Genomic DNA, 26155 nt, shown 5'->3' on the forward strand with positions numbered 1-26155 from the left:
GCCCTTGTACACTCACCATACCAAAGATCCCTTACCATTTTCTTCCTCCTCCACAGCAAGCACTGAAATGATTGGTGTCAGCTACCCTGGTTATGTCATCCCCCGGCCATTTGACGATGCTTGGGTCTGGTGATTGGCTGCTAAACCAAAAGTACTGTCACAAGGAAGGAGGACACATGCTCCTCTATGTCCTGTTGGGTATTGTGGATAGCTATATTGGAGGATGAAGGAAATGCACGGGCAAGGTGGACCTTTGAGACATTCAGCAGTTTATTTACTTTGGCTTATATACATAATTTACAAAAAAAAAAAAAAAAAAAAACACGTTCTTTAATATTTAGCTCAGGACAACTATAACTGTCAATGTAGTAGCCTTTTAGTCTCCTGCCATTTCACTTTCGATCTGAACGTGAACCTATACTTCGCACATATTAATAAAAGCCATTTTCTATAAAGGTGGCAAAGGAAGACAGTACACCCCTTCTTCATAAAATCGCTGTGCATGTTTTGATCAACTGAAAGCTGAAAGTTGTATAGGACTCACAAAGCTCCACTTTGCCCCCATTTGACATACGCTGAAAAGTGGCCACTCAGGCACCCAATCTAACCCATCTTCTCCCAAGAGTTTTTGCAGTATTCCAGCAGCGGACTAGAGCAGGGGAGAGTGCACAAAATTAACAACATACTTTTGATGCCCCTGACTGGCAATGTAGATGTTCGTATTAAAGCAAGAGCCAATGGAATACCAAAGCAGGCACCATCCATTTTGTTTCTAAGCATCCCCAAAACCCAACACACTTTGTTATGCAGATTTTGACCACCCCCCTTGGATGAAAGATCAATTATGCAGCTCCTACATCTCATCATTGGCCAATAAAGCCACCATACATAAGGAATGACTAACAATTCAAGTGCATAAGGAAGGAGGGAGCAAACTCAAGCTCTTGGTTACAAGTGCTAGCTGAAATTTGAATACGGACCACCTTTCAACCCCACATCTAATCACTGTCCAACTCTTGCCACCATCACATTTCCAAAATATATACTTTAACCAAAAAGACACTACCAAGCTTCCAGTTCTCTCACATGTTATTTGTTGCTTTGACTACTGTAACTGCCTCCTCATAGGCCCACCTCTACGCCCTCTTTTCTCCCTTCAGTCTATCATGAATATTGCTGCTAGACTCATCTTCATTACCAACCACTCAGTGTCTGCCATCCATCTCTGCGCTGCACGCCCTCCACTGGCTTTCAATTGTTCAGAGTATAAAATTCAAAATACTAATAACATCCAAAGCTATTCACAACTCTGCCCCAAACTACACCACCAGACTTGTCTCAAAATATCACCAAACCATCCACTTCACTCTTTCCAAGACCTGCTGCTCTGTAGCTCCATTAGTTCCTCCCATGTTTGCAACTTCCCCAGAGCCTCTATCATCCTCTGGAATGCTTTACCCCAACCTCTATGGCCATCTCCTACCCTGTCCACCTTTGGGTGATCACTGAAAACTCATATTCAGGGAGGTCTATCACACCTATCCAACAGCTGAAATTTTAAACTTTAACCTGTTGGTGGCAGTGCCTCCAGCCCTTTAAAAGGGGTTTCTGACACCGTGAGGCGGGGCAGGCCTTCGGGTCAAGTGACCACCGTGACTGGCAGTCACAGTGGTCACAAGATTGCAAAGCTCCCGATAATACATAACAATTGGGAGCTTTCAGTGAGGTGCTGGTAACTGTGCCGGGAGCGCGTTCTAGGCAAAAGTTTGTTTATATCATGTACACAAACATGCAACGTCTCGGCGTCAAGGCCCAACCTCTGAGAGGCCACATATTTGTGTATCAGCATTGCCAAGGAGTTAAGAAACTCATCCCCACACAATTATTACTTTTTGTATCACTTGTCCTCCCATTTTTGGTAGTAACCTTTTGCAAGCAGGACCCTAACCATCACGTGTACGCCGTAGGAAGCCAGCTGTGAAGCCGCGACGCTTCACTACCAGTTTCCCAAAGGTAAAACGGAGGTCCACCCAAAAGGTGAAGTTCCTCTTTAAGCCTTTGTCCCCCTCTCCCTATTAAGGATTTGCACCTTTGGGGAGCGGGTACCTGAATTTTACAGGTACCTACTCCCACTTCCACTGCGATCGCCTAGGTGATCAGAAGCAGGAGTTGTCTCCCCCCCCCCCCCCCCCCCCCCCCCCGTAGTCTTCTGGAACACATGACAGGTTCCAGAAGACTACAGGGTCATTGACAAAGCGCAGTGCTTCTCACGCATGCGCAGTGGGCACCCGGCTGTGAAGCTGCAAGCTGTCACAGCCGGGTGCCCACACTGAAGATGCCGGCACCGGGGAGAGATGGCCAGTAAAACCAGCCATGGTGAGGACACCGCTGGACCAAGGGACAGGTGAGTGTCTGCATTTTAAAAGTCAGCAGCTACAGTTTTTGTAGCTGCTGACTTAATTTTTTCTTCTTCAGCTGGAACTCCGCTTTAAGATGATGGCGCCTGTACCTGAAGCTGATTGAAGAATTGGCTCAGGTGAGGACAGGTAATTGTCCTTATATTAAAGGACAGCAGCTACAATACTTGTAGCTGCTGACTTAATTTTTTTTTTTGGAAGGGACTGGAGCTCCTCTTTAAATGTTTTCCTTTTCACAAATCAGTGCCTGGACAGACACTAACAGTACAGCATTTGCTTATTTACTGGATTTCTGTATCTTGTAAATAGATTTGACAGATATCTCACATTATATGCTTTGCATTGTATCCAAGCTGGTCCGTTGTCATAAAAGACAGCATGAGGAGTACCGTGCCAAACTGTCTCTCAGCAACCAAATGAATCAAATCTATTTGCCTTTGCTTAGTCCATTTCCCCAGCATAATAAAACCAGGAAATGGTGGCTTGCTGCTGCAGTGGTAAATTAAGTGAAGGAGAAGTGGTCACGAACATAAATCTGCAAACAAACAAAAATTTAGCACACAGGCGTTCAAATTCTACCGACAGAATTCATTGTTGTGTGCGATTTGGTAAGTAAAAGAACACAGAAGACTGTTCCTAAGGAGTTTCATCATCCTATAAAGCCTTGATTCTTGTCACTCCCTTCTCATAGACCTACCTCTCCACAGGCTATCACCTCTTCAGTCTATTATGAATGCTGTTGCCAGACTTATCTACCTTACCAACCCCTCAGTGTCCGCTGCCCCTCTCTGCCAATCCCTCCACTGGCTTCCAACTACCCATCGAATTAAACTCAAAATGCTAACAACATACAAAGCTATTCACAACACTGCCCTGAGCTACATCACCAATCTTGTCTCTAAATATCACCCAAACCATCCGCTCCGATGATCTCCTGCTCTCAAGCTCCTTTATCTCATCCTCCCATGCTTATCTCCAGGACTTCACCAGAGCCTCTCCCATCCCCTGGAACTCTCTACCTCAATCTGTCCAGCTATCCCCTACTCTGGCTGCATTTAGGCAAACCCTGAAAACTCATTTCTTCAGGGAAGCCTATCACACCTCCAATTAAGCATTTACCACTTCTATCAGCTCATCCTGCACAGTTATAACCTTTTTTAACACTTACCGCTCCTAATCCCCTTGTTTTTTTATTGTACTGTAACCGTACGGTCTCCCTTTATAGTCTAAAGAGCTGCGCAAACTGTTGGCGCTATATAAATCCTGTATAATAACAATCATCAGTGCGGACACCACACCATCTAGTCCTCCTCATCAATTTTAATTAAAGCAAAAAAGTATAAACCTTAGTCCCCAACTACTCCATTCACTCTGATGTGAAGATGTACAGGACCTTCATTGAAAGATGATTTCACCAATCTCTAGGGAGAGGGAAAGATCGGGGAGAGTTGTGAGGGATCCAGGAGATTGACACTCCCGAAATTATTGGTTCCCCAGTAGACTTTGTGAGACCTGTTTTAATGATCAGAGAGATTTTCTGTAGTGCAATCTCCAGGAAAGGCAAATATCTAGGTAAGAAGGGTTTTAAGGAAAAAAAAAAAATTGCAACAGGATTACTTTGCAATCCCTAGATTGCAGCTGTGAAAACTAGAATTCAGACTTTTTAAACGCTTCTCGACCACCCTATAACATAAATACTGTTACAGGGCAGAACGGGTATACACACACTATATATATATATATATATATATATATATATATATATATATATATATATATATATATATATATATATACACACATACATACACACACACACACACACACACACACACATATATATATATACACACACACACACACACACACACACACACACACACACATATACAGTCAGGTCCATAAATATTGGGACATAGACACAATTCTAACATTTTTGGCTCTATACACCACCACAATGGATTTGAAATGAAACGAACAAGATGTGCTTTAACTGCAGACTGTCAGCTTTAATTTAAGGGTATTTACAAATCAATCAGGTCAAATCAATTTACCAAATCAGGTGAACGGTGTAGGAATTACAACAGTTAGCATAACAGTCTGCAGTTAAAGCACAAAATTAGAATATTGTGCAAAAGTTCATTTATTTCAGTAATGCAACTTAAAAGGTGAAACTAATATATGAGATAGACTCATTACATGCAACGCAAGATAGTTCAAGCCGTGATTTGTCATAATTGTGATGATTATGGCTTACAGCTCATGAAAACCCCAAATCTACAAACTCAGAAAATTTAAAAATTAAAATATTACATGCAATCAATAAAACAAGGATTGTACATAGAACAATATCGGACCTCTGAAAAGTATAAGCATGCATATGTGCTCAGTACTTGGTACTTAGCCATACAAAGCAGTGTGATTACAGTGAAGCACACTGACACCGCCCCTTATTAAAACACTCCCAGCACACAGTTAACCCCTTCCTGCCCAGGGCCATTAGTACTGGGGATGTCAGTGACACAAAGTCAGTTCCCCCCCAGTGTCAGAATATCCGCCGCAGTCCTGCTATAAGCCATTGATAGCCGCCATTACTAGTAAAAAAAAAAAAAAAAAAAAATCCCAGTATATATACACACCTTCATTTGTAAATGCTATAACTTCCACGTAAACCAACTAATTTACATGTATTGGGATTTATTTTTTTTTTTAGCAAAGACATAACAGAATGCATTTTGGCCTAAATGTATGCCGAAATTTGATTTTTAACCTTTTTTTTTTTTTTTTTTACAGGACGTTTAATAGCAAAAAGTAAAAAAATATTGTTTTTTCCTCAAAATTGCCGGTCTTTTTGTTTATATCGCCAGATATAAAAAAAAAAAAAAAAAAAAAAAAAAAAAAAGCACAGGCGAACAAATACTGCTGAAAGAAAGCTCAATTTGTGGGGAAAAAAAAGGACGTAAAATTTCATTTGGGTGCAGCGTTGCAAGACAGCACAATGGTTAGTTAAAATAATGCAGCGCCATAAAGCAAAAAATGGCCTGGTCAGGAAGGGGGGGGGGGGGGGTAAATCCTTAGGAGTGCAAGTGGTTAAAAAGTTAATAGGTAATAGACTATTGTACACTACAGTCTTTGTTTACCATGTCACCATCCATCCTTCCCTACTGGCTGGAACCTTAAGAAATCTAAGGTGACTGTAGAATTTAGACGTACTGGGGGTTATTTACTAAAACTGGAGGGGACAATCTGGTGCAGATCTGCATAGAAACCAATCAGCTTCCAGGTTTTATTGCCAAAAGGTTAAAGTGGTTCTAAAGGCTGAAGGTTTTTTACCTTCATGCATTCTATGAATGAAGGTTTAAAAAAAAAAACAAAAAAAACCCACACACCTCTGTGCAGCAGCCCCCCCAATACTCACCTAAGCCCCTCTTGATCCACTGATGTGCACCCAAGTCTCAGCTATTCCGGGACTCCCTCTCCGTATTGGCTGAGCCAGAAGCGGGAGCCATTGGCTCCCCACTGCTGTCAACCACAGCCAGTGAGCCAATGAGAAGAGAAAGGGGTTGGGACCGAGCCACAGCTTTGTGTGTGAATGGACACACGGAGCAGCATGTGCCCCCATAGCAAGCTGCTTGCTGTGTGGGCACCCGACAGCAGGTAAGTATAGACATGTTTGTTTTTTTTTTGTTTTTTAAATATGCTCTTTAATTGAACAAGCTGACGTTATAAGCCAATTGGCCACCATGCACTGATTCTGAGTGCACCTGTTTTAGCAACTGAAAGCCAGCTTGGACAGATTGGTCACCTTGGTCTGTATGTAAATATGGAGAAAATACATATATAACGTCCCTTGAAATAAGCAGAAAAAAAAATATACTGGCTATTATAACTCCATGTATGAAATTCCTAACTTTAGGGGAATATTTGTTGATAGTTGTCCTTTGATGGCGGTTTATCTTTTGGGTATATAGTATGTGGTGGAGAAAAACATGGAATATACAATTTAGGTGTCAGTCCTTGTTATGCAGCACAATGACATATCACTGTTGTGACAAATTTGCTTTGAAGTAAAAGTACACAATGGCTCAGGCATTCTGGGATTATTAGGCACTTTTCCCAGGACTGACTTGGCAACCACTTGCACGGTTGCTTTCCAGGAGTATAAATAAACTCGGTACTTTAATGCTTTCTTAGCGGATGATAAATTTGCCCATTTTGATGGCAGGGTAGTTTTACTGGTAGGCTTGCTACAATGTCAGTGATGTCATCAGATAAGCAGAAACCTCCAAGTTGGCTTGGTCCCCACGTAATCAGAGGATCCATATTTCTCTGTCTCCACATTGCAGATCTCAAAAGGCTAAAGCTATTTCACTGGAAAATGGTTTAGACTAGTTTTTGATGCAAACCAGCCTCGTCTTGCTAACCTTTAAATTACAGAGCCTATTTAGGGAATAGATTGCAACCTTTTACCTCTGCCAACATGAACCTGTCCATCACCCATGCACCTTTCCTGTGGGTGCAGTGTGATTTGAACAATGCAAAAAAGGACTGGCCCAAATCACGCTGCAAAAGAATCACGTGATTTGAACAGAATTGCAGTGCGATTCCTGTCTGAGTCACGTGGTTTCTCGTACCACCACAGTGTGAACCGCCACTGAGAATTGTACCAGACTTTAAAAATAAAATCAATCAATCGCACTGCGGCTGCCCTGGCACATATGTGAACTGGCTCCATAGAAAGCCGGTTTGGTGCACGTATTCCGAATCAGAAGCCGTTTAAACGCATCTGATTCCCATATATGAGAACCAGGGCTTACTCTGGCTAACAAAAGGTTCCAAACAAGCCCAGTGGAATGCGACCGAGTACTATTAGAGTCCATTCACACTTGTGCGACTTGCCATGTGTCTTTGGGGTCCAAAGTTGCACGACAGGTCGTACTCCATGTTTCCCAATGAGTACCATTTAAATCTGTGCAACTTCAAGTCGCAGTAACTTGAAAGTACTTCCAGCACTACTTTGACACAACTTCAGTCCAGTGAGTGCAAAGTCGGATCAAGTTGTGACTTTGGAGGAGATGCGCTAATGTGAATGGAGCCTTTGTCAGAGATGATCTTTTCTTCTCCCTGTTGCCGGTCTCTCTGCAGATCACAGACATTTGTAACTTATGAAGTGTTAAAATTGCAAAGTTTTTTTGTACCAGGATGGTTTTTCGAAAACTTAGTACTGGGTTGAATTGGCCCACAAATCTCCTGCATTAGCCATCTCTATTCTACAACAACCTCTGGATTCTTTACTTCGTCTTTTTGCCTCAGTGACAAAGACCTACTGTATATGAGGATTTTGCTCAGAAGCTATATATTTCACATTATTAAAACCTAGAGTTTGCAGGTTGTATGGCTTCCTCTTTTAAAATGACTGTTCAAGCACTACACTGCAGCAATTTTGGCAGGTTCCAGGATATGTGAACCAAAAGTGTATCAAGCCTATTTATTAGGCATAGAAGGAGGTGAGCGTACATCTTAATTGATTGAAGGATTCACGGAAAGTCACTATTTGCTGTTTTTGATCACTTCATCACTATTATTGGACTATTATTTGAATAATGGGACTATTATTTTGATTCTTCTTTTTTAAATCACGATCACACAATTTGTATTTAATTATCTGTCAATATTTATTCTGATTAATTAGTTTTTGATTGTAGTCACTCATATATTTTATCTTGGTAGTTGGGAGCGCAACATTTACTGATATATGACAGTTCAAGCACTCCCATGTATTAAATCTGGCTACATTAATGAAAATTATTTATTAAAAAGTAATAAAGTTAGTAGTACTAACCTGCTCCCTTCTTACTTTGTTTCCCCAGTCTTAGAGCTCCCTCTCCACCTGATGGTCAGAAACCCATGCCACCATCTTTTTTTAAAACATCGGCAGCTAGCTACTTCCTCCTCAGCCAGCCCACCGATGACATTTGTACATCCTCTTGCTCATATGAGCAAACACATTATTCTTATTTGTTAGAAAACAAAAAAACACGGTCTTGCAGGTTAGAAATGAGATCTCCCTGGAAGGCACTGGTGAAGTAGCCTTTCTAGAGAACATTTTTGGCTCAGGGAAAAGGTCCATTTCAGGACTCACCATGGAAAACCTTGATGATCCTGTGGCATCATCATACCACAGGATGGAGTATAGCCATGTGAAAGAATGAAAAGGGCACACCTTTATAAAAATAATCAGCATATAAATGGCATTCTTTACTCAGCCATGCAAATCAGAACAAGAACAATCCTTTAATCAGTACTGATGTATGATGACCACATCTAAAAGTCCCTAGAGGGTTGAGATTCTCCTCACAGATGCTGAGTAGCCAAATCGACTCTCTGACCTGAATCAAACACACGAGCTGTGACATCAAGGTGAAGGAAGATCCCCTTTGTCTGCATGTGCATGCCAGGTCAATAATTCAGATACTGGATTAAGGATTTGTTCACATCAAGGAAATTCATTGCTCTACCCATAATGCTGAGCGTTAATGTGATTTTCATTAAGGCAGCCTACAGTCATGGCCAAAATTATTGGCAACCCTGGATTTCTGCCAGATAACGCACCACTTTGCCCAAAAATTGTTGTAATTACAAATGTTTAGGCATTATCAAGTTTTTTTTTTTTTTTGTATTGGTATGACACAAAAAAGTGAAGGAACAAAAAGCCAAAATCTGACAAATTCCATGAAAAATCCCAAAATGGACTGGACAAAATTATTGGCAGCTTCTCAAAATTTTAGGAATAAAATTGCATTCCAAGTTTGTGATGCTCCTGTAATTTCTAACTAAACTCACCTGTGTCAACTACCAGGTGCTGACAATATAGAAATCACATTTGCAACCAGTTAAAATTGTGTAAAATAGACTCAACCTTTCTGTTTTGTGTCTGTGTGCCATGTGGAGCACGAAGAAGAGAAAGTACAGCAAAGAATTGTCTGAGGATTGTGGAAAAGCATGCAGAATCTCAAGGTTACAAGTCAACCTCCAGAGATCCTATGTCCCTGTGTCTACTGTGCGTAACATTGTCAAGAAGTTTACAGCCCATGGCACTGTAGCCAATCTGGCTGGAGATGGAAGATTCCTGACAAATTCAAACTGACCTTCAGGCACAGGGTACCACTGTCAGCTCACACTATACATCGCCATCTGAATGAAAAGGGATGCTATGATAGGAGAACCAGGAGGTCCCCACTGCTGACACAGAAACATAAAAAAGCCCTATTGGCTTACCTGAGGAAGCCAAAATCCTTTTGGGAGAATGTGCTGTGGAAAGACGAAACAAATTTACAACTTTTTGGTAAAGCTCATCATTCTACTGTTTTCAAAAAAAGCAATGAGGCCCTTAACCTCCCTAGTGGTCTGATTATGTCAGTATTTCTGTGCTCAAAGCGGTACATTGTTTTCAATGGAAATGTTATTTTTTTATTGTAGGCCTGTAATTTTTAGGAATAACTCACTGAAATCTGTCCGAACAAGAGTCTAGTAAACATCCCGGGTATGATAAAATTTGAAACACGAAATCATAAATTATAATATAATAATAATAATATAAAAAAAATAATAAAATGTAATTCAATAATGTAATCAAACCAAAAACACTGAAATTTGAAATAGAGCGCCAAGTTCGCACATCACTGAGCAAAGTCGCAAAATCGTTTTCAGTGTCTGATGACGAATTTCCCCACAAATCATTATCACTCAATTCTGCAAGTGGTTCTGATTTACGATCGCTGTTCTCTAGCTGGTCTAAAACCGCTTTTGACCTAAAGGGACGCTTTTTGGATGCCATGGACGTTTCTCAGTTTCCAGGCAGAAAGAACAGTAAAAATGCAGACAGGGCACAGGACAAAGCACTAGGGACAAAATGTATGTGAAATGGTTTGATACAGTAATGTAATACTATCAGAATTTAGTGTATTGAGTGAATGTCACATTTTTACATTTTTTAATTTCCCGCCGATTCTGTCCCCAGTGCGTCCCGATGTTCACAGGGAATGGAACCCGGAAGAGGAATGCTAGCATCGGCCGGAGACGCTGCAGGGGGGACAATGCGGGAGCGCAGGACAAGGTAAGTGCTGGAGGGATCCCAGAGCAACGCTGCAGGGTAATCCCGAGTGTAGCTCGGGGTTACCACTTCTGGTACTGAAAGTTAACCCCGAGCTACACTCGGGAACACCGCCGGGGGGGGGGTTAAAGAATACAGTCTCTACAGTCAAACATAGTCGAGGTTCACTGATGTTTTGGGGTTGCTTTGCTGCTTCAGGCACTGGTTGTCTTGACCATGTGTATGGCATTATGAAATCTGAAGACTACCAGAGAATTCTGGGGTGCAATGTAAGGCACATTGTCAGAAAGAGGGTCTCCATCAGAGGTCATGGGTCTTACACCAGGACAATGACCCAAAGCACACATCAAAAAGCACCCAGAAATGGTTTCAGACAAGGTTCTGGAGAGTACTGAACTGGCACGCAATGGGTCCAGATCTCAATCCCATAGAACTCTGGAGAGATCTCAAAACAGCAGTTGGGAAAAGGAACCCTTCCAATCTGAGAGACCTGGAGCAGTTGGCAAAAGAAGAGTGGTCCAAAATTCTTGTAGAGAGGTGTAATAAAAAAAAACAACTCATCGATGGTTACAGGAAGCGATGGATTTCAGTTATTTCTTCCAAGGGGTTTGCTACCAAATATTAAAGTGATGGTGCCAATAATTTTGACCAATCCATTTTTGGGGTTGTCTGTGGAAGGTGTCAGATTTGGCTTTTTATTTCTCCACGTTTTTGGGTCATACCAATACAAAAGAAATAAATATGAGAATGACTAAACATCTGTAATTGCAACAATTTTCTAGGTGAAGGAGTTCATTATCTGACAGAAATGCAGGGGTGTCAATATTTTAGACGGTATTCATTTAAATAGACAACATACAATGGATCAAAAAAAAAAAAAAGGCGCAGCTGTACCACCTGTGGTAATGCAGTGCACTGCAACATAGTGCTTTGCCGTATGTTGGGATGCCACTGAAAGTGAAATGTTAAGGTGTGTATGGCATATTTCCATGGCTGGTAACGTGCACATTATCACAAGGTATAGGGGAGAGGGAGTCCTGTACCAACATTAGCATCCGACGTGATTCTCTCCACACAGGTTTCTATTAAAGCCTAGCTGATCATAGAAGGGAGTAATGAAGGCATTGCTGACTGGTGGATCACAGTCAGGCCAGGTGAAGGTTCTACCTGGACCACTAGTCAGCCAGTCCCCAGCACCGGTCCCCCTCCCTTCTTCCAGTGATTGGCTGTTAGGGCTCTTGGCAGCCAGTGACATCTTGAGTTTGTCCTGCTCCCAGGAATTTACTTTGTCCAGCTGTTTGCTCCAGCTCCCGCCCTCTGTCTGCCTGGTACTAAAAAGGTACAGGGGCACTCCGATGGGTACACCCAACATAAGCAGGCATGCTGATGGGGACACACAACATAACACATGATACAAATAAGGCACACTGAAAACAGACAATACTATTGAAATGCTATGGAATGTATTCATTACTTACTTTTTGATAGACGTAAAATGACTCCATACGTATACTAGGTTCTGAGTCATTACACACACGAATCGGACAGCTACTGGATTATCAACTATAGCACTTGCTTTAGCACATACATTCCAATAGACCATCTACAGACTGAAGCCGTAGGCCTCATTCACATGGTAGTGTGGCCAGAAGCCTGTACATTTTATGTCCAGGGACAATCATGGTCCAGAACTGAAGGTAGTCACTCCCTGTGCAATATACAGCTCCCACCACTGTCGGCCCATCTTTTTGTTGTACACACTTCCTATCCACGGCTGTCTACGCACACACCTGGGTTTACAACCAAAGTTTTTCTCAACAATACTTCCTGCACCACAGCCAATTAGGCCATATGAAAGAGGACTTCAAGTATAACAAAGGATTTCCCACACATTGGAAAGAAATCATCACTTTCTGTTGAATCTACAGGACAGGAATTGAAGGAAACCTCATTAAAGCGGAACTAAACCCATCAATTTAACAGTTCCAAAAACAATATAGCATTCCCGGCATGCCAGGAATGTATATCTGTCACATTTGCTTGTGCTCTCAAACAAACTGTCAAACCATCAACTGGCTGGTCTCATAACTGATCACGTGCAGCACCATGCAGCTTCAGATCAAACAGAGGCTAAAGCCTAGTACACACGATGAGAATATCAGACGTATGATGGTTTTTTTGATTTTTTTTTTGCTTGCTAGTTGCATATTGAAAACAAATAGGTTACTAAAGTTACAAAAATTCTAAAGACAGACTTCGTAAAACAGAATACAACTTTGGAAGTGATGTAATATATTCTTTTGCTTCTGAGCATGCGCGGTCTTGGTCACCTTTTTTTTTTTTTTACAAATACTATACTTATTACACAAATGTTCATTCTGTTATCTTACAAATAAACGGTTTCCCAAAAAGGCATGCCTTGAATGATAACTGTCAGTTGCCAATGTGCTTATGTTGGCTCTCAAATGACCTGTCAAGCCATTAAATGGCTGGTGTCATGGATGATCCCATGTGCAGCACCATGGCAAACTCAGTTCAAAAATTAGCTAAGATGGCAGCTTCCTTGGCTGTAAAGGATGAGAGGGTTTAGTTCTGCTTTAACCCTTTGACGCCAGCGCCTCCCGGCCCTTTAAGGGTTTCAGAAGCCAGGAGACAGGGCAGGGTTTTAGGGTCATGTGACTGCCGTGATTCGCTATCACGGTGGTCAAATATTGGGAAAGGTCCCTATCAAAAGAGGAGATTGGGACCTTTCCGAGAGTACCGGACATGTGTGCTGGGAGCGCGCCCTCAGCACGTTTTTCTTAATTGCACGCATATGTGCTGTTGCTCGGTATCAATGCCCAGACGCCGGGAGGCCGCACATTTGCGTGCGGCCGGCGCCAAGAGGTTAAAGTGTATTTCAACTTTTGTAGCCAAATTAGGATATTACCTATTTTATATTTGTCATAGTAGATTCCCAGTAACAAAGCATTAATAAAAAGGAAAAGAAAATGCTTGTTACCTTTTTTATGTGCATTTTACTTACATGCTAGCCCTGCTTTGTACCATTTAGAAGGGGGCTGTGGAGTAGAATGGATGTTTAACATAATCACAAGTTGGAAATGTTGATAACTGTCTGTTCTAACGAAGGGCTATACCTGTAGAAACTGCTCGCTGCATTGTACAACCCCAATTACAAAAAGGTTGGGACTGTGTAAAATCTACATAAAAACAGAATGAAATTATTTGAAAATCTCATAGTCCCATATTTTATTCACAATAGAAAATAAATGTTTAAATTGAAAAAAATGTAAATTTTAAGAAAAAAACCAACAAGTTGGGACAGCAACAAAAATCTGACAAAGTAAGTGGTACTAACATGGAGGAGTTGAACATTTTGCAACTAATTAAGTTAATTGGCAACAGGGCCGTAACATGATAAAAGAGCATCTTAGAGAGTCAGAGTGTCTCAGAAGTATAGATGGGCAGAGGTTCACTGTACGTTCAGCGCTTAGTTCAAAAGCCTGCATCTGATGGTATGAGGGTGCCTTAATGCGTATGGAAAAGGCAGCTTGCACATCTGGAAAGGAACCATCAATGCTGAACAATGTATCCAGGTTTTACAGCAGCATTTGCTCCCATCCAGACATCTTTTTTCAGGAAAGGCCTTGCATATTTTAACAGGACAATGCTAAACCACATACTGCATCCATGACAACAGCATAACTTCGTAGTAGAAGAGTCCAGGTGCTTAACTGGCCTGCCTGCAGTCCAGACCTTTCACCAACTGTCATATTGTTTGTTTCAAGATGTGCCAAAAAATTTCAAAGAAGACCCAGGGCTGTTGAGCAATTAGAATCCAATATCAGGCAAAAATGGATATCCCTCTTCCAAAACTCCTACAACTGGTCTCCTCAATTACCCGACATTTACAGAGTGTTGTTAAAAGCAGAGGAGATGCTACAGCATAGTAAACATGGCCCTATCCTAACTTTTTTGAGACCTGTTGCTGCCGTCAATGTCAAAATTACCTTTTTTACCCCCTTAAAATGATACATTTTCTAATTTCAAACATTTGATATATTCTCTATTTTCTACTTAGAATAAAATATGGGATTAGGAGATTTGCAAAACATTGCATTCCGTTTTATTTCAATTTTACACAAGTCCCAACGTTTTTGGAATTTAGGTTTTGTGTTAATGAGGAATAGCTCAGTCCATGTGGGGAAAAAGACACTATAATACTTTCCGGCAATTCTTAAAGTATAACTAAAATGCTACATTTTTTTTTTTTAGTTTTGAACAGAGCGCCGATAGATTAGAACATCTTTTAGGTTTTATTGCTGTCTGTGCCCCTATTCAGGAGTTTCATCCTCTCTATTTATCCTGTTTACGATCATCACTGAAAGTGAAAAAAAAAAAATAACACAAATTGGGCTGTCCCCAGAAAAGTAACAGGGGAAGTTTTCCAATGGGGACACTAGATTTGGTAACCTGAGGGTCCCCAAGGAATTCCCTTAAATTTGCAGGGACTTTCCCTCACTTCCTGTTTTGGCTATGAGACAGAATATAAATCTCCCCAATGAGAGACAGATGGGAAAAAATAAACTGACGGGGCTCCTAATCCTCCATTACTCTACCAAAAATGAAAAAAAAAAAAAATTCTCTATAGTCCTACTTTAAAATCAGCCAAGACACCTTTCCCCTAGAAATATTTAAAAAGCTAAGAATTTGTTTTTTTTAAAGTTAGCCACATGCACCTCAAATTTCAAGCCATGGGTAGCCTGGTACAAAATCAAAGCAACCAATTGGTAAACCATCCTCTGACCTATTTGGGTAGTGTGACAAGTGCAGATGTTGCGGCTTTCTAAATATAATAACCAGCACAGCATCAGAGATTTCTCCACCCACACTGCATAGCGAGGACGGAGGAATGTTTTGGTTGTCTCAGGGGCCGAACGAGAGAATACAATACATATATAGCCATCCTTACAATGAGAATTGAAAGGTTCCCCTGAAAGAGATCACAACCTTACCACAGCCATACACAGGTATGGGTTTGTATGAAATAATTAGGCTGCTAGTGTTTTCCAGATCACAAGAGGCGAACATACAAACTCCATGCAGATAGTGTGTGCTTGAAAACTAGTCAGGACACTAGCACTGGAGGGCCATCATTTAGAGTCTCAGTGGGTCACGATGCGTCTGTGCCCACCCCAACCACAGCATAATGACCAACACAGGGAGGACGGCGCTGAAATTAGAGGTTTTTTTTTTTTTTTTTTTATTTGTTCCATATCCAGACTCAACCACCTATGACATGCTGAGCATGAAAAGCTGCAGAGATCATGTTTTGTACAGAGTGCTTCCTTAACCAATACAGAATAGACAGACTAGAATTAAAGTTGAACTCCAGAGATAGGTATATAAATACACAAATGAATGCAATTTTGAATTCATTAACATAATAAATGCATTATTTTCATGAAACTAGTGTAAGTAACGGAATCTGCCGCAAGACAACCCTTCTGTAACAGCGCTCAGATTGGAGGGGGGGGGGGGCAAGACTGGAAGCCAATCAGGCGCGTAACATGCAAGTGCGGTCAAAGAGCATGCTTACCAGGAGAAAAAGCAGGGCGAGTAGAAGGATGGACCTCATCACTCTCCTGCTGCTCCTTCAATATTCAGTCAGCAGGCTGGGAGTGGGACACTAGTAAATCTCTTTTAGGGCCAGTTCACACTACATGCATTTCAGTTGCTTTTTTTCTGCATCCAAACCACACAGAAAGTAGGTTATATGGTTCTCAATGTCATAGTTCACATCAGTGCTTGCAGTTCCAGTGCGTTCCAGATGCAGGAACAAAAAAAAAAAAAAAAGTAGACCATGCTGCATTTTTCCTGCACAGAACAGTATTGGAACGCAGTAAAACGCATCAAAGACGCACATATCCCAATTAAGCTGGGGTTCAGATATATGTGGTGCATTGCATGTGATTCGCACAGAAACCGCACCGTATTCCTATGCAAATTCCATGCGATTTGTGTGCAGTGCAACTTTAGCCATACATTTTGTATGGCTGTAATCGCACCAAAAAGGTGCAGGACCCTTTTTCTGGTCTTCACTAGAATCGGATCGCATGGGTATTCACATCTATGCGATCCGATTCTGCACATCACACCGTGTTTTGCGGATCGATTTCGGGGTATTGTTACCTTAACATGCACACACGTAGCGGTTCGCATGAACAAGGTGCGAATCTGATGCAGTGCAGAATTTGCACAGAAAACGCTGCGCATTCCGGACTGCATCGGTGTGAACCCAGGCTTAAATTGAAGAAAAGGAGAGGAGGGGGGAATGAACTGGAATGCATCAAAAACGCACCCCGGAATGCATCCGGACTGTGTTACTATAGTGTGAACTGGCCCTTAGAGTCTATAAATATTAAGCAGAAACAGCGGTGTTGTCTGTCTGGCTGTGCTATATAGCAGGGCTGTGTAAGGCTCAGGACTGGAGAGACAGAAATACAAATAATTTGGCAGGTAAAACGAACCCCCTTTGTGGATTTCAGCTGTGTGGTAGACAACTCTGTGGATTTCAGCTTTAAAAGCATCTTTTTCAAGTTTACACTTGCAACAGAAAGCACTGGGAAGACAGGATGACCTTTCACATGATTTCAGTTCTTGTAGCACAGAGATTCAGAACGAAAGTAAATCATGGGCTCTGCAGACTGTATGTCAGCTAACTCCAGAGATTCTCAGCAGCAGTATGAGCGAGGACTTCCTGTTATTGTAGGTATGCATGCTGATAAACAATAGGCAGACGGCTCTGAAAGTAGGTTTACAATACATCTGTGGGGAGATGGACCATCATTACTGATCCTACAGATTGCTGCTCATCATGGTCAGATGTACTGGAAGCTCTCTGCATGACATATGCCCATGTGTACCATGCTGCACTAAGGTCACACTACTGGGACGCACGCAGGACGGGGGGAACACTTCTCCCTGTAGGACACATGCAGGACGGGGGACACTTCTGCCTGTGGGTCGCTTCTCCGGGACGCACGCAGGACGGGGGACACTTCTGCCTGGGGGTCACTTTTCCCTGTGGGACGCACGCAGGACAGGGGGATGCTTCTCCGTAATGCATGCAGAACGGGGGACACTTCTCCCTGTGGGATGCTTCTCCGTGACGCATGCAGGATGATGGGACGCTTCTCCGGGACGCACGCAGGACGGGGGACGCTTCTGCCTGTGGGTCGCTTCTCCGGGACGGGGACACTTCTGCCTGTGGGTCGCTTCTCCGGGACGGGGACACTTCTGCCTGTGGGTCGCTTCTCCGGGACGGGGACACTTCTGCCTGTGGGTCGCTTCTCCGGGACGGGGACACTTCTGCCTGTGGGTCGCTTCTCCGGGACGGGGACACTTCTGCCTGTGGGTCGCTTCTCCGGGACGGGGACACTTCTGCCTGTGGGTCGCTTCTCCGGGACGGGGACACTTCTGCCTGTGGGTCGCTTCTCCGGGACGGGGACACTTCTGCCTGTGGGTCGCTTCTCCGGGACGGGGACACTTCTGCCTGTGGGTCGCTTCTCCGGGACGGACGCAAGACGGGGGGACGCTTTTCTGGGACGCACACAGGATGGGGGGATGCTTCTCCAGGATGCACGCAGAACACTTCTGCCTGTGGGTCGCTTCTCCAGGACACACGCAGAACGGGGGACACTTCTGCCTGTGGGACGCTTCTCCGGAACGGACGCAAGACGGGAGGACGCTTTTCCAGGACACACACAGAATGGGGGGGCGCACGCAGGACACTTCTGCCTGTGGGTCGCTTCTCCGGGACACACGCAGGACGGGGGACACTTCTGCCTGTGGGACGCTTTTCCGGGACGGACGCAAGACGGGGGGACGCTTTTCCGGGACGGACGCAAGACGGGGGGGGGGGGGGGGGGCGCTTCTCCGGGACGGACGCAAGACGGGGGGGACGCTTCTCCGGGACGGACGCAAGACGGGGGGACGCTTCTCCGGGACGGACGCAAGACGGGGGGACGCTTCTCCGGGACGGACGCAAGACGGGGGGGACGCTTCTCCGGGACGGACGCAAGACGGGGGGGGACGCTTCTCCGGGACGGACGCAAGACGGGGGGGCGCTTCTCCGGGACGGACGCAAGACGGGGGGGCGCTTCTCCGGGACGGACGCAAGACGGGGGGGGCGCTTCTCCGGGACGAACGCAAGACGGGGGGACGCTTCTGCCTGTGGGACGCTTTTCCGGGACGGACGCAAGACGGGGGGGGGCGCTTTTCCGGGACGGACGCAAGACCGGGGGGCGCTTCTCCGGGACGGACGCAAGACGGGGGGGCGCTGCTTCTCCGGGACGGACGCAAGACGGGGGGCGCTTCTCCGGGACGGACGCAAGACGGGGGGGCGCTTCTGCCTGTGGGACGCTTTTCCGGGACGGACGCAAGACGGGGGGGCGCTTTTCCGGGACGGACGCAAGACGGGGGGGCGCTTTTCCGGGACGGACGCAAGACGGGGGGGCGCTTTTCCGGGACGGACGCAAGACGGGGGGGGCGCTTCTCCGGGACGGACGCAAGACGGGGGGGGGGCGCTTCTCCGGGACGGACGCAAGACGGGGGGGGGGGGGGGACGCTTCTCCGGGACGGACGCAAGACGGGGGGGGGGCGCTTCTCCGGGACGGACGAAAGACGGGGGGGACGCTTCTCCGGGACGGACGAAAGACGGGGGGGGGACGCTTCTCCGGGACGGACGAAAGACGGGGGGGGGACGCTTCTCCGGGACGGACGAAAGACGGGGGGGGGACGCTTCTCCGGGACGGACGCAAGACGGGGGGGCGCTTTTCCGGGACGGACGCAAGACGGGGGGGCGCTTCTCTGGGACGGACGCAAGACGAGAGACACTTCTGCATGTAGGTCGCTTCACCGGGACGCACGCAGAACGGGGGGGGGGGGCTTCTGCCTGTGGGATGCTTCTCCAGGACGCACGCAGAACGGGGGGGGGGCTTCTGCCTGTGGGATGCTTCTCCAGGACGCACGCAGGACGGGGTCCCTTCTACGGGACGCACGCAGGATGGGGGACACTTCTGCCCGGGGGTTGCTTTTCCGGGACGCACGCAGGATGGGGGACACTTCTGCCCGGGGGTTGCTTTTCCGGGACGCACGCAGGACGGGGGGGTACGCTTCTCCGGGACGCGCGCAGGACGGGGGCGTACGCTTCTCCGGGACGCGCGCAGGACGGGGGCGTACGCTTCTCCGGGACGCGCGCAGGACGGGGGCGTACGCTTCTCCGGGACGCGCGCAGGACGGGGGCGTACGCTTCTCCGGGACGCGCGCAGGACGGGGGCGTACGCTTCTCCGGGACGCGCGCAGGACGGGGGCGTACGCTTCTCCGGGACGCGCGCAGGACGGGGGCGTACGCTTCTCCGGGACGCGCGCAGGACGGGGGCGTACGCTTCTCCGGGACGCGCGCAGGACGGGGGCGTACGCTTCTCCGGGACGCGCGCAGGACGGGGGCGTACGCTTCTATGGGACGCGCGCAGGACGGGCGTACGCTTCTATGGGACGCGCGCAGGACGGGGGTACGCTTCTATGGGACGCACGCAGGACGGGCGTACGCTTCTATGGGACGCACGCAGGACGGGGGTACGCTTCTATGGGACGCACGCAGGCAGGGTTCTCTCTACAGGGTCTCCCCCTATGTGTCCAGTGCCCCCTTTATGAGCTGCACAGGAGATGACAGGGCCATCAGTAGATGAGGACAGTGAGGTGTCAGGACTGGGCGGGGCAGTGACACACATGGGGTCTCCCCATCCCATACACAGTCAATCTGATGGGACCCTCCAATGTTTACACCCAGAACACAGGGAGGAGGGGCAGGCACGCAGCCATGATGCTCCGGGATCCTCTCTCGGCTTACAGAGCAGAAGGTGACCGACGCTGACGTGTGCACCGAGCACACCACATGACACCCGCAGATACTTGCCGTTCGATGCGGGCTCCATGACCAGGCAGGGCTGTGTCTCCGCTCCGGGTGCCGGCTGTCTCTATGGAGGGTCAGTGCGGGGTGACGGCCCCTAGTGGTCAGCCATCATGGTGGAGTACAGGAGCCCCGCTCTCCGTGTCAGTACTGGGACGCAACAAGCACAGGCTGCCTCTGGAGGAGGAGGAGGGTGGTCTGCCCGGACAGCACACTTCCTCTCCCCTCCCTGCCAGCCTCCACCACCACTCCCACCAGGCACCACGGCCCCGCCCACCAGCCTATCTCCTATCTGACAGTCACTATGCCTCCTCCCACCAGCGCTGATAAGAAATGATGGCCCCGCCCACCAGCCTATCCTTTGCTTTCCCTACCCCGCTGATAAGCACGATGTCCCCGCCCAGCAGCTTCTCTCCTCCCAGCCATGGGCCGTATCCCCGCCCACCTGCTTTGACAAGCGGCAGGCTCGTCGAACGCGCAGCCAGGAGAGGATTTAACCCTTCAGTGGACAGTCAGTGACACAGAGTGGAAATCAGCAGGTACTCCCGTCCCTGGCCGCACATTGGTCGGTCAGTGCCTCTAAGCTGCAAGGGGTGAACATAGAATATCTGTCCCTCCTCCATGTATGCATCATCTCTCTGCTACACTGACACTTCCCTGTGCTGTGTACACTGATGTCTGCTACACGAAGGTAATGTGTATTATTGTGCGTTTACTCGGATCCAGTCCCTGGATCTGTACAGATGATGTGTGCTGTGCTCATACAGGGGCAGGGAACACGATCCTCCATCACTTCAGCCATCCTTCCTTCCTGTTCAGCCATCAGGAAGTCCTGTGTAGGTGGGAACCTTACACATCGGCCAGCACTGTCACATGGAGGGGTCACATGATCCACCCATACCTGGAAGTACGTGCTATGTCCTTGTGCTCAAAGCTGAGCTCCAGCCAAATATTTTCCCATACATTGGGACTGTGCCTGCACTGCATGGGTTAACTGATCCTTTTTTCTAAGGGAGAGGAGATATACGTACCTGATCCTCCCAGCACCAGACTGGTCTAACCCCCCCCCCCCAGCGGTCTTGAATAATGGACTGTTCCTGACATCATCACACCCAGAGCATGCTCCATAGACTGGAGAAGTCCACCACTGGACCATGGGGGAGGGCCCTTTTCTAAAGGAAAAAGCAATCTTCCCATCCATCCATGGCTCCATGCTTTATTTTACTGAGAAATCATGTTGAAAAACACCCCCCTAGCCATGGCCATCTTGAGTAAGGGCAAACAATTCCTGTAGCATTTACTTTCTGGAATCCATCCGCCCTTAGCTCAGGTATGCAGGCAGGAGGGTGTGCTTAGCTGAGAAAAAACTCTCCTCCAAATAAAAGGAAAAATAATTCCCATGAATAATCCTGGGATGTATGACATCATTTTGGCTAAGGCTGGCCATACATGATAGAATTTACTTTAGAAGTTTGCTTTAGATTTACCAAAAACCATATAATAGGAGGTCAAACCTAAACAACACGTTCAGTTGTATCCAATTAGGCTGACACTTGTGCTACATAGTTGGAGGTAAATCTAAAGGAAATTGGACAGAAAATTGTATAGTGTATGGCCAGCCTTAGGCTAGAAACCAGGAAGCAGCTGAAGAGAAGTGAAGTAAAAAAAAGAAAAGAAAAGGGATTTGCTTCCTCGTGTGACAGCTGCCAGGAAGGAGAACAGTGAGCAGTACAATATTCACCCCTCCACATCCTATGAGACTAGCAGCAGTACCTTAAGGTGGGAATGCACGATTAGAAAATTGACCGATCGGTCATCTGACGACGTTCGTTCGTTGGCTGAAATCGTGGCCCACATTAACCAATCTAAAAAAATCGTTCGTCAGGCAATACGTAGTGTTGACGTTTTCCATACAAGTGGAAGTGATGCAGTGTGCATATGACCTTGTAGCCACGCCCTTCCGGCCAGAACAAGCGATATACACAACAATTACCAGCAATGAGTATAATATAGATTATTACATTACCTGTATACATAAATAGTGATACATAAAATATAATATGCATCATTCTGGTTTCATTATCTCATTAGGCCAATCTACTTTTAACATTTGGATTTTTCGTTCGTGTTTACAAAGATTCCTTGGACATAAACATCCGGGTCATCTTCTGTTTCCGCTCATGCGTGATAGCGCTTGATAGATTTTTTCCGTACGACTGTCATACCACCGCATAGAAAATTGGTCGTTCGTATGCAAAACGACAACATTTTTAACTGTTGTTCAACCAGATTTTTTCCTTCACAATATCGTTATCGGTTAAAACATCCTGCTCAAGAGAAAATCATTCGATCAGTGGTTCCGCTAAATTTTTCGTACAATTTTCTTATCGTGTGTACAGGGCATTAGTCTTTCCTGTTGTGAGGCAATAGTCACAGGAGTGCCTAGGCACACTCCCATACCAGGAAGTGCATTGCTATTTATCAAGAGGAATTCAAGGAAACAGATTTTGCATGGTGCTGCTTAAGCATAACCAACATTTCCCTAAAGCAGAGCAAATCTTTACTTTTGAGTTCACGTTCAGATTAAACCTATGTAGGAAACTGATTTTTATTTTGCCGTAAGTTGTGGGGCTCCTGGAGAATGGCTGCCTACTCAGTTTTGAATATAATAGGGAAGAGTTTATTTTTGCTGTGTCCGGGGAGATTTCCTTTTACTTCCTGTTCTAGAGATGCAACAGGAGCTAACAGGAACTGGGGAAATCTCTGCTCAGTGACAGAAAATCCTCTCTTAAGCTAGGTTTACACCTATACAGTTTGTGCTTGATCCGTTTCTGCAGTGTTTTTTCAGTACGTTTTTGCACATGCGTTTTTTATGCGTTTTGCATTTTTTTTCCAACTTCTTGTTGGGCAGATTAAAATGCAAAACACATAAAAAATGCACTACATGCATTTTTGCAGCATCTCCATTGAAGTCTATTGAACCAAAATGCAACGTTTTGTGTTTACAAAAGTCCCTGACCCTTTCCAAAAACTGCACCGGGTGTGAATGTGCCCATAGGAAATCATGTTAAATAGACTGTAGTGGGTTTCTGCAAAATGCAAAACACTAAGTCCTCATGCACATTGGGTGTTTTGATAACACTGGTAACGTTACCTGTGTAAAGTCACATTAAAACGTGAGTTTTTCAGCTTTTTTTAGCGCTTTTGCATTATCGTTTAGCTGCGTTTTGCCGCAAATTTCATTTTTTTAACGTGGTTTTTTTTACAAAAAAAAATATTTTGGGGGGTAAAAAAAAGTCCAAAAACGCCGGTTTGAGGTGTTTTACTGCATTTTGCCATGTTTTTCAGCATTTGAGTGTTTTTACAGCTAAAAAAACTCCTCTAGAAACCCATTAGTTCTGGGTTTTTTTCCAGCCAAAAAACGTCCCAGCCAAAAAATGTTGTGGACTTACCCCTCTCTGTTCTGGTGACGTCTGTCATCAAAACCAAATGTAATGGGAAATCTGGAATTTTAAAGTTGTCACAGAACAAGAAGTGAAGACAAGGCCTCCAATGGGGACACCTATTCTGATGACAACCAAGTCTAGGTTGCACACTTGACGTTTTTACAGCTACTGTTTTTGGCATTTTTTTCTACAGCCAGTAAACCCCCCAGCATGTTAACCTATGTGTCCATACACACACAGACTGTAATCAGCGTTTTTTTCCAAAAAAAAAAAAAACAGAACTAGTGGGTTTCTAGAGGAGTTTTTTAGCTGTAAAAACGCTCTAACGCGGTAAACCGTGGCATTTTTGGCGTTTTTTGGAATTTGTTTTACCAAAAAAACCTCTAAAAAACACAAATGCGGTTAAATGCTAATGCAAAACCCTAAAAAATGCTGAAAAACTCAAGTTTTTAATGTGACATTACACAACCAATATTACCAGCGTTATTATAACGCCCAGTGTGCATGCAGCCTTATACTCGATCAACTAAAATCTGCAAGATTAAATTACAGACAAAATTGATTCCACAACCAACCACATCTAATGGTGTATGGTAAGTAGTGGAAAAACAGCAAAGAAACAAAAGACAGGAGACAAAGGAAACAAAAGACAAACCAAAAAAGGATGACTATACCTGTGGTAGGACGATTACCAACATTATCCAAAATGTAATAAAAAAAAAATAGTCACCTAGTTCTATAAAATCTCTTGTAGGCAGATTTGGCTATGTCAACACTGTGTATTGCAGCCTGCCATCATGATTCCCTACACTTCCTTGTATGTTGGGGAGGTTGTAATAGACAGCATATATTACAATGTCATATTCAGTGCAGTTCAGAAGTTGAGGATTCCAGCAATCATACATTTTGTGCAAAGGTATTTGTAACCATCAGTCATATACACTATATTGCCAAAAATATTGGGACACCCCTCCAAATCATTAGATTCAGATGTTCCAATCACCTCCATGGCCACAGGTGTATAAAATCAAGCACCTAGGCATGCAGACTGCTTCTACAAACATTTGTGAAAGAATGGGTCACTCTCAGGAGCTCAGTGAATTCAAGTGTGGTACTGTGATAGGTTGCCACCTGTGCAATAAGTCCATCCATGAAATTTCCTTGCTACTAAATATTCCACGGTCAACTGTTAGTGGTATCATAACAAAGTGGAAGCAACTGGGAACAACAGCAACTCAGCTATGAAGTGGTAGGCCACGTAAAATTACAGAGCGGGGTCAGTGCATGCTGAAGAGCACAGTGTGCAGAAGTCACCAACTGTCTGCAGAATCAATATCTAAAGAACAGATTGGGGATGGCCCCTTCCTGTTCCAACATGACTGCACACCAGTGCACAAAGCAAGGTCCATAAAGACAGGGATGAGCGAGTTTGGGATGGAAGAACTTGACTGGCCTGCACAGAGTCCTGACCTCAACCCGATAGAACACCTTTGGGATGAATTAGAGCCGAGACTGTTAGCCAGGCCTTCTCATCCGGCATCAGTGCCTGACCTCACAATTGGGCTTCTGGAAGAATGGTCAAACATTCCCATAGACACACTACTAAACGTTGTGGACAGCCTTCCCAGAAGAGTTGAAGCTGTTATAGCTGCAAAGGGTGGGCCAACTCAATATTGAACCCTATGGACTGAGACTGGGATGCCAATAAAGTTCATGTGTGTGTAAAGGCAGGCCGACCAATACTTTTGGCAATATAGTGTACATTTGCACCTTTAGTCAGTCTAGAAAAATGTTTTCCTTTACAACCTTTAAGCAGTTGGTTTCCAGGCCCTGGACCTCAGGTATGTAGTAAAAGACTCCACATTAAACCTTGTTCTCATGGTCGTACATAAGCATACACCCATGTGAGGGCTGTGTTTGCCTGCATTGGATGCATGGGTGTTCTGTACATCCCCGAATTTTCCAGCATGTCGATAAACAAAGTGGGGAGGAACCACGAAAATCGGCCGGTTACATTGCCCCACTAACAGAGCTAAAATCGGCCGATTATTCTTAGGTCTGATTTTCATGCGAAAATCGTTCGGAAATCGACCCATGTATGGCCAACCTTAGTTTGGAGACACACACCTGCATGGATGTCAGATTGGGAGCAGTGACTGTGTCCATGCTGCTGCTGCATCCAATTCGGTATCACAGGTATACGCTT

General features: G+C 45.2%; 2 protein-coding genes across 5 annotated transcripts in view; one reads left to right on the forward strand and one right to left on the reverse strand.

The window, feature by feature from the left end:
• LNPEP (leucyl and cystinyl aminopeptidase) overlaps positions 1 to 20725 on the reverse strand; it is a 155783-nt gene extending 135058 nt beyond the window's left edge. The window contains exon 1 of the mRNA XM_089679123.1: positions 20510 to 20725. Coding sequence (XP_089535249.1) covers positions 20510 to 20528 — 19 coding nt within the window. The 5' untranslated portion in view covers positions 20529 to 20725. The remainder of the gene's footprint in view (positions 1 to 20509) is intronic.
• Positions 20726 to 20923: 198 nt separating this feature from the next.
• The window catches only part of ERAP1 (endoplasmic reticulum aminopeptidase 1), an 84909-nt gene continuing 79677 nt past the window's right edge, over positions 20924 to 26155 (forward strand). Inside the window, exon 1 of one of the 4 annotated variants that reach the window (XM_089679124.1) lies at positions 20924 to 21042. The gene's annotated coding sequence lies outside the window, so the exon portion shown is untranslated. The other 3 variants (XM_089679127.1, XM_089679125.1, XM_089679128.1) reach the window with 3 other exon arrangements.

Source organism: Staurois parvus, unplaced genomic scaffold, assembly GCF_062004578.1.
Source record: "Staurois parvus isolate SC_StPar_1 unplaced genomic scaffold, SC_StPar_1.0 ptg000218l, whole genome shotgun sequence".
Taxonomy (NCBI): Eukaryota; Metazoa; Chordata; class Amphibia; order Anura; family Ranidae; genus Staurois; species Staurois parvus.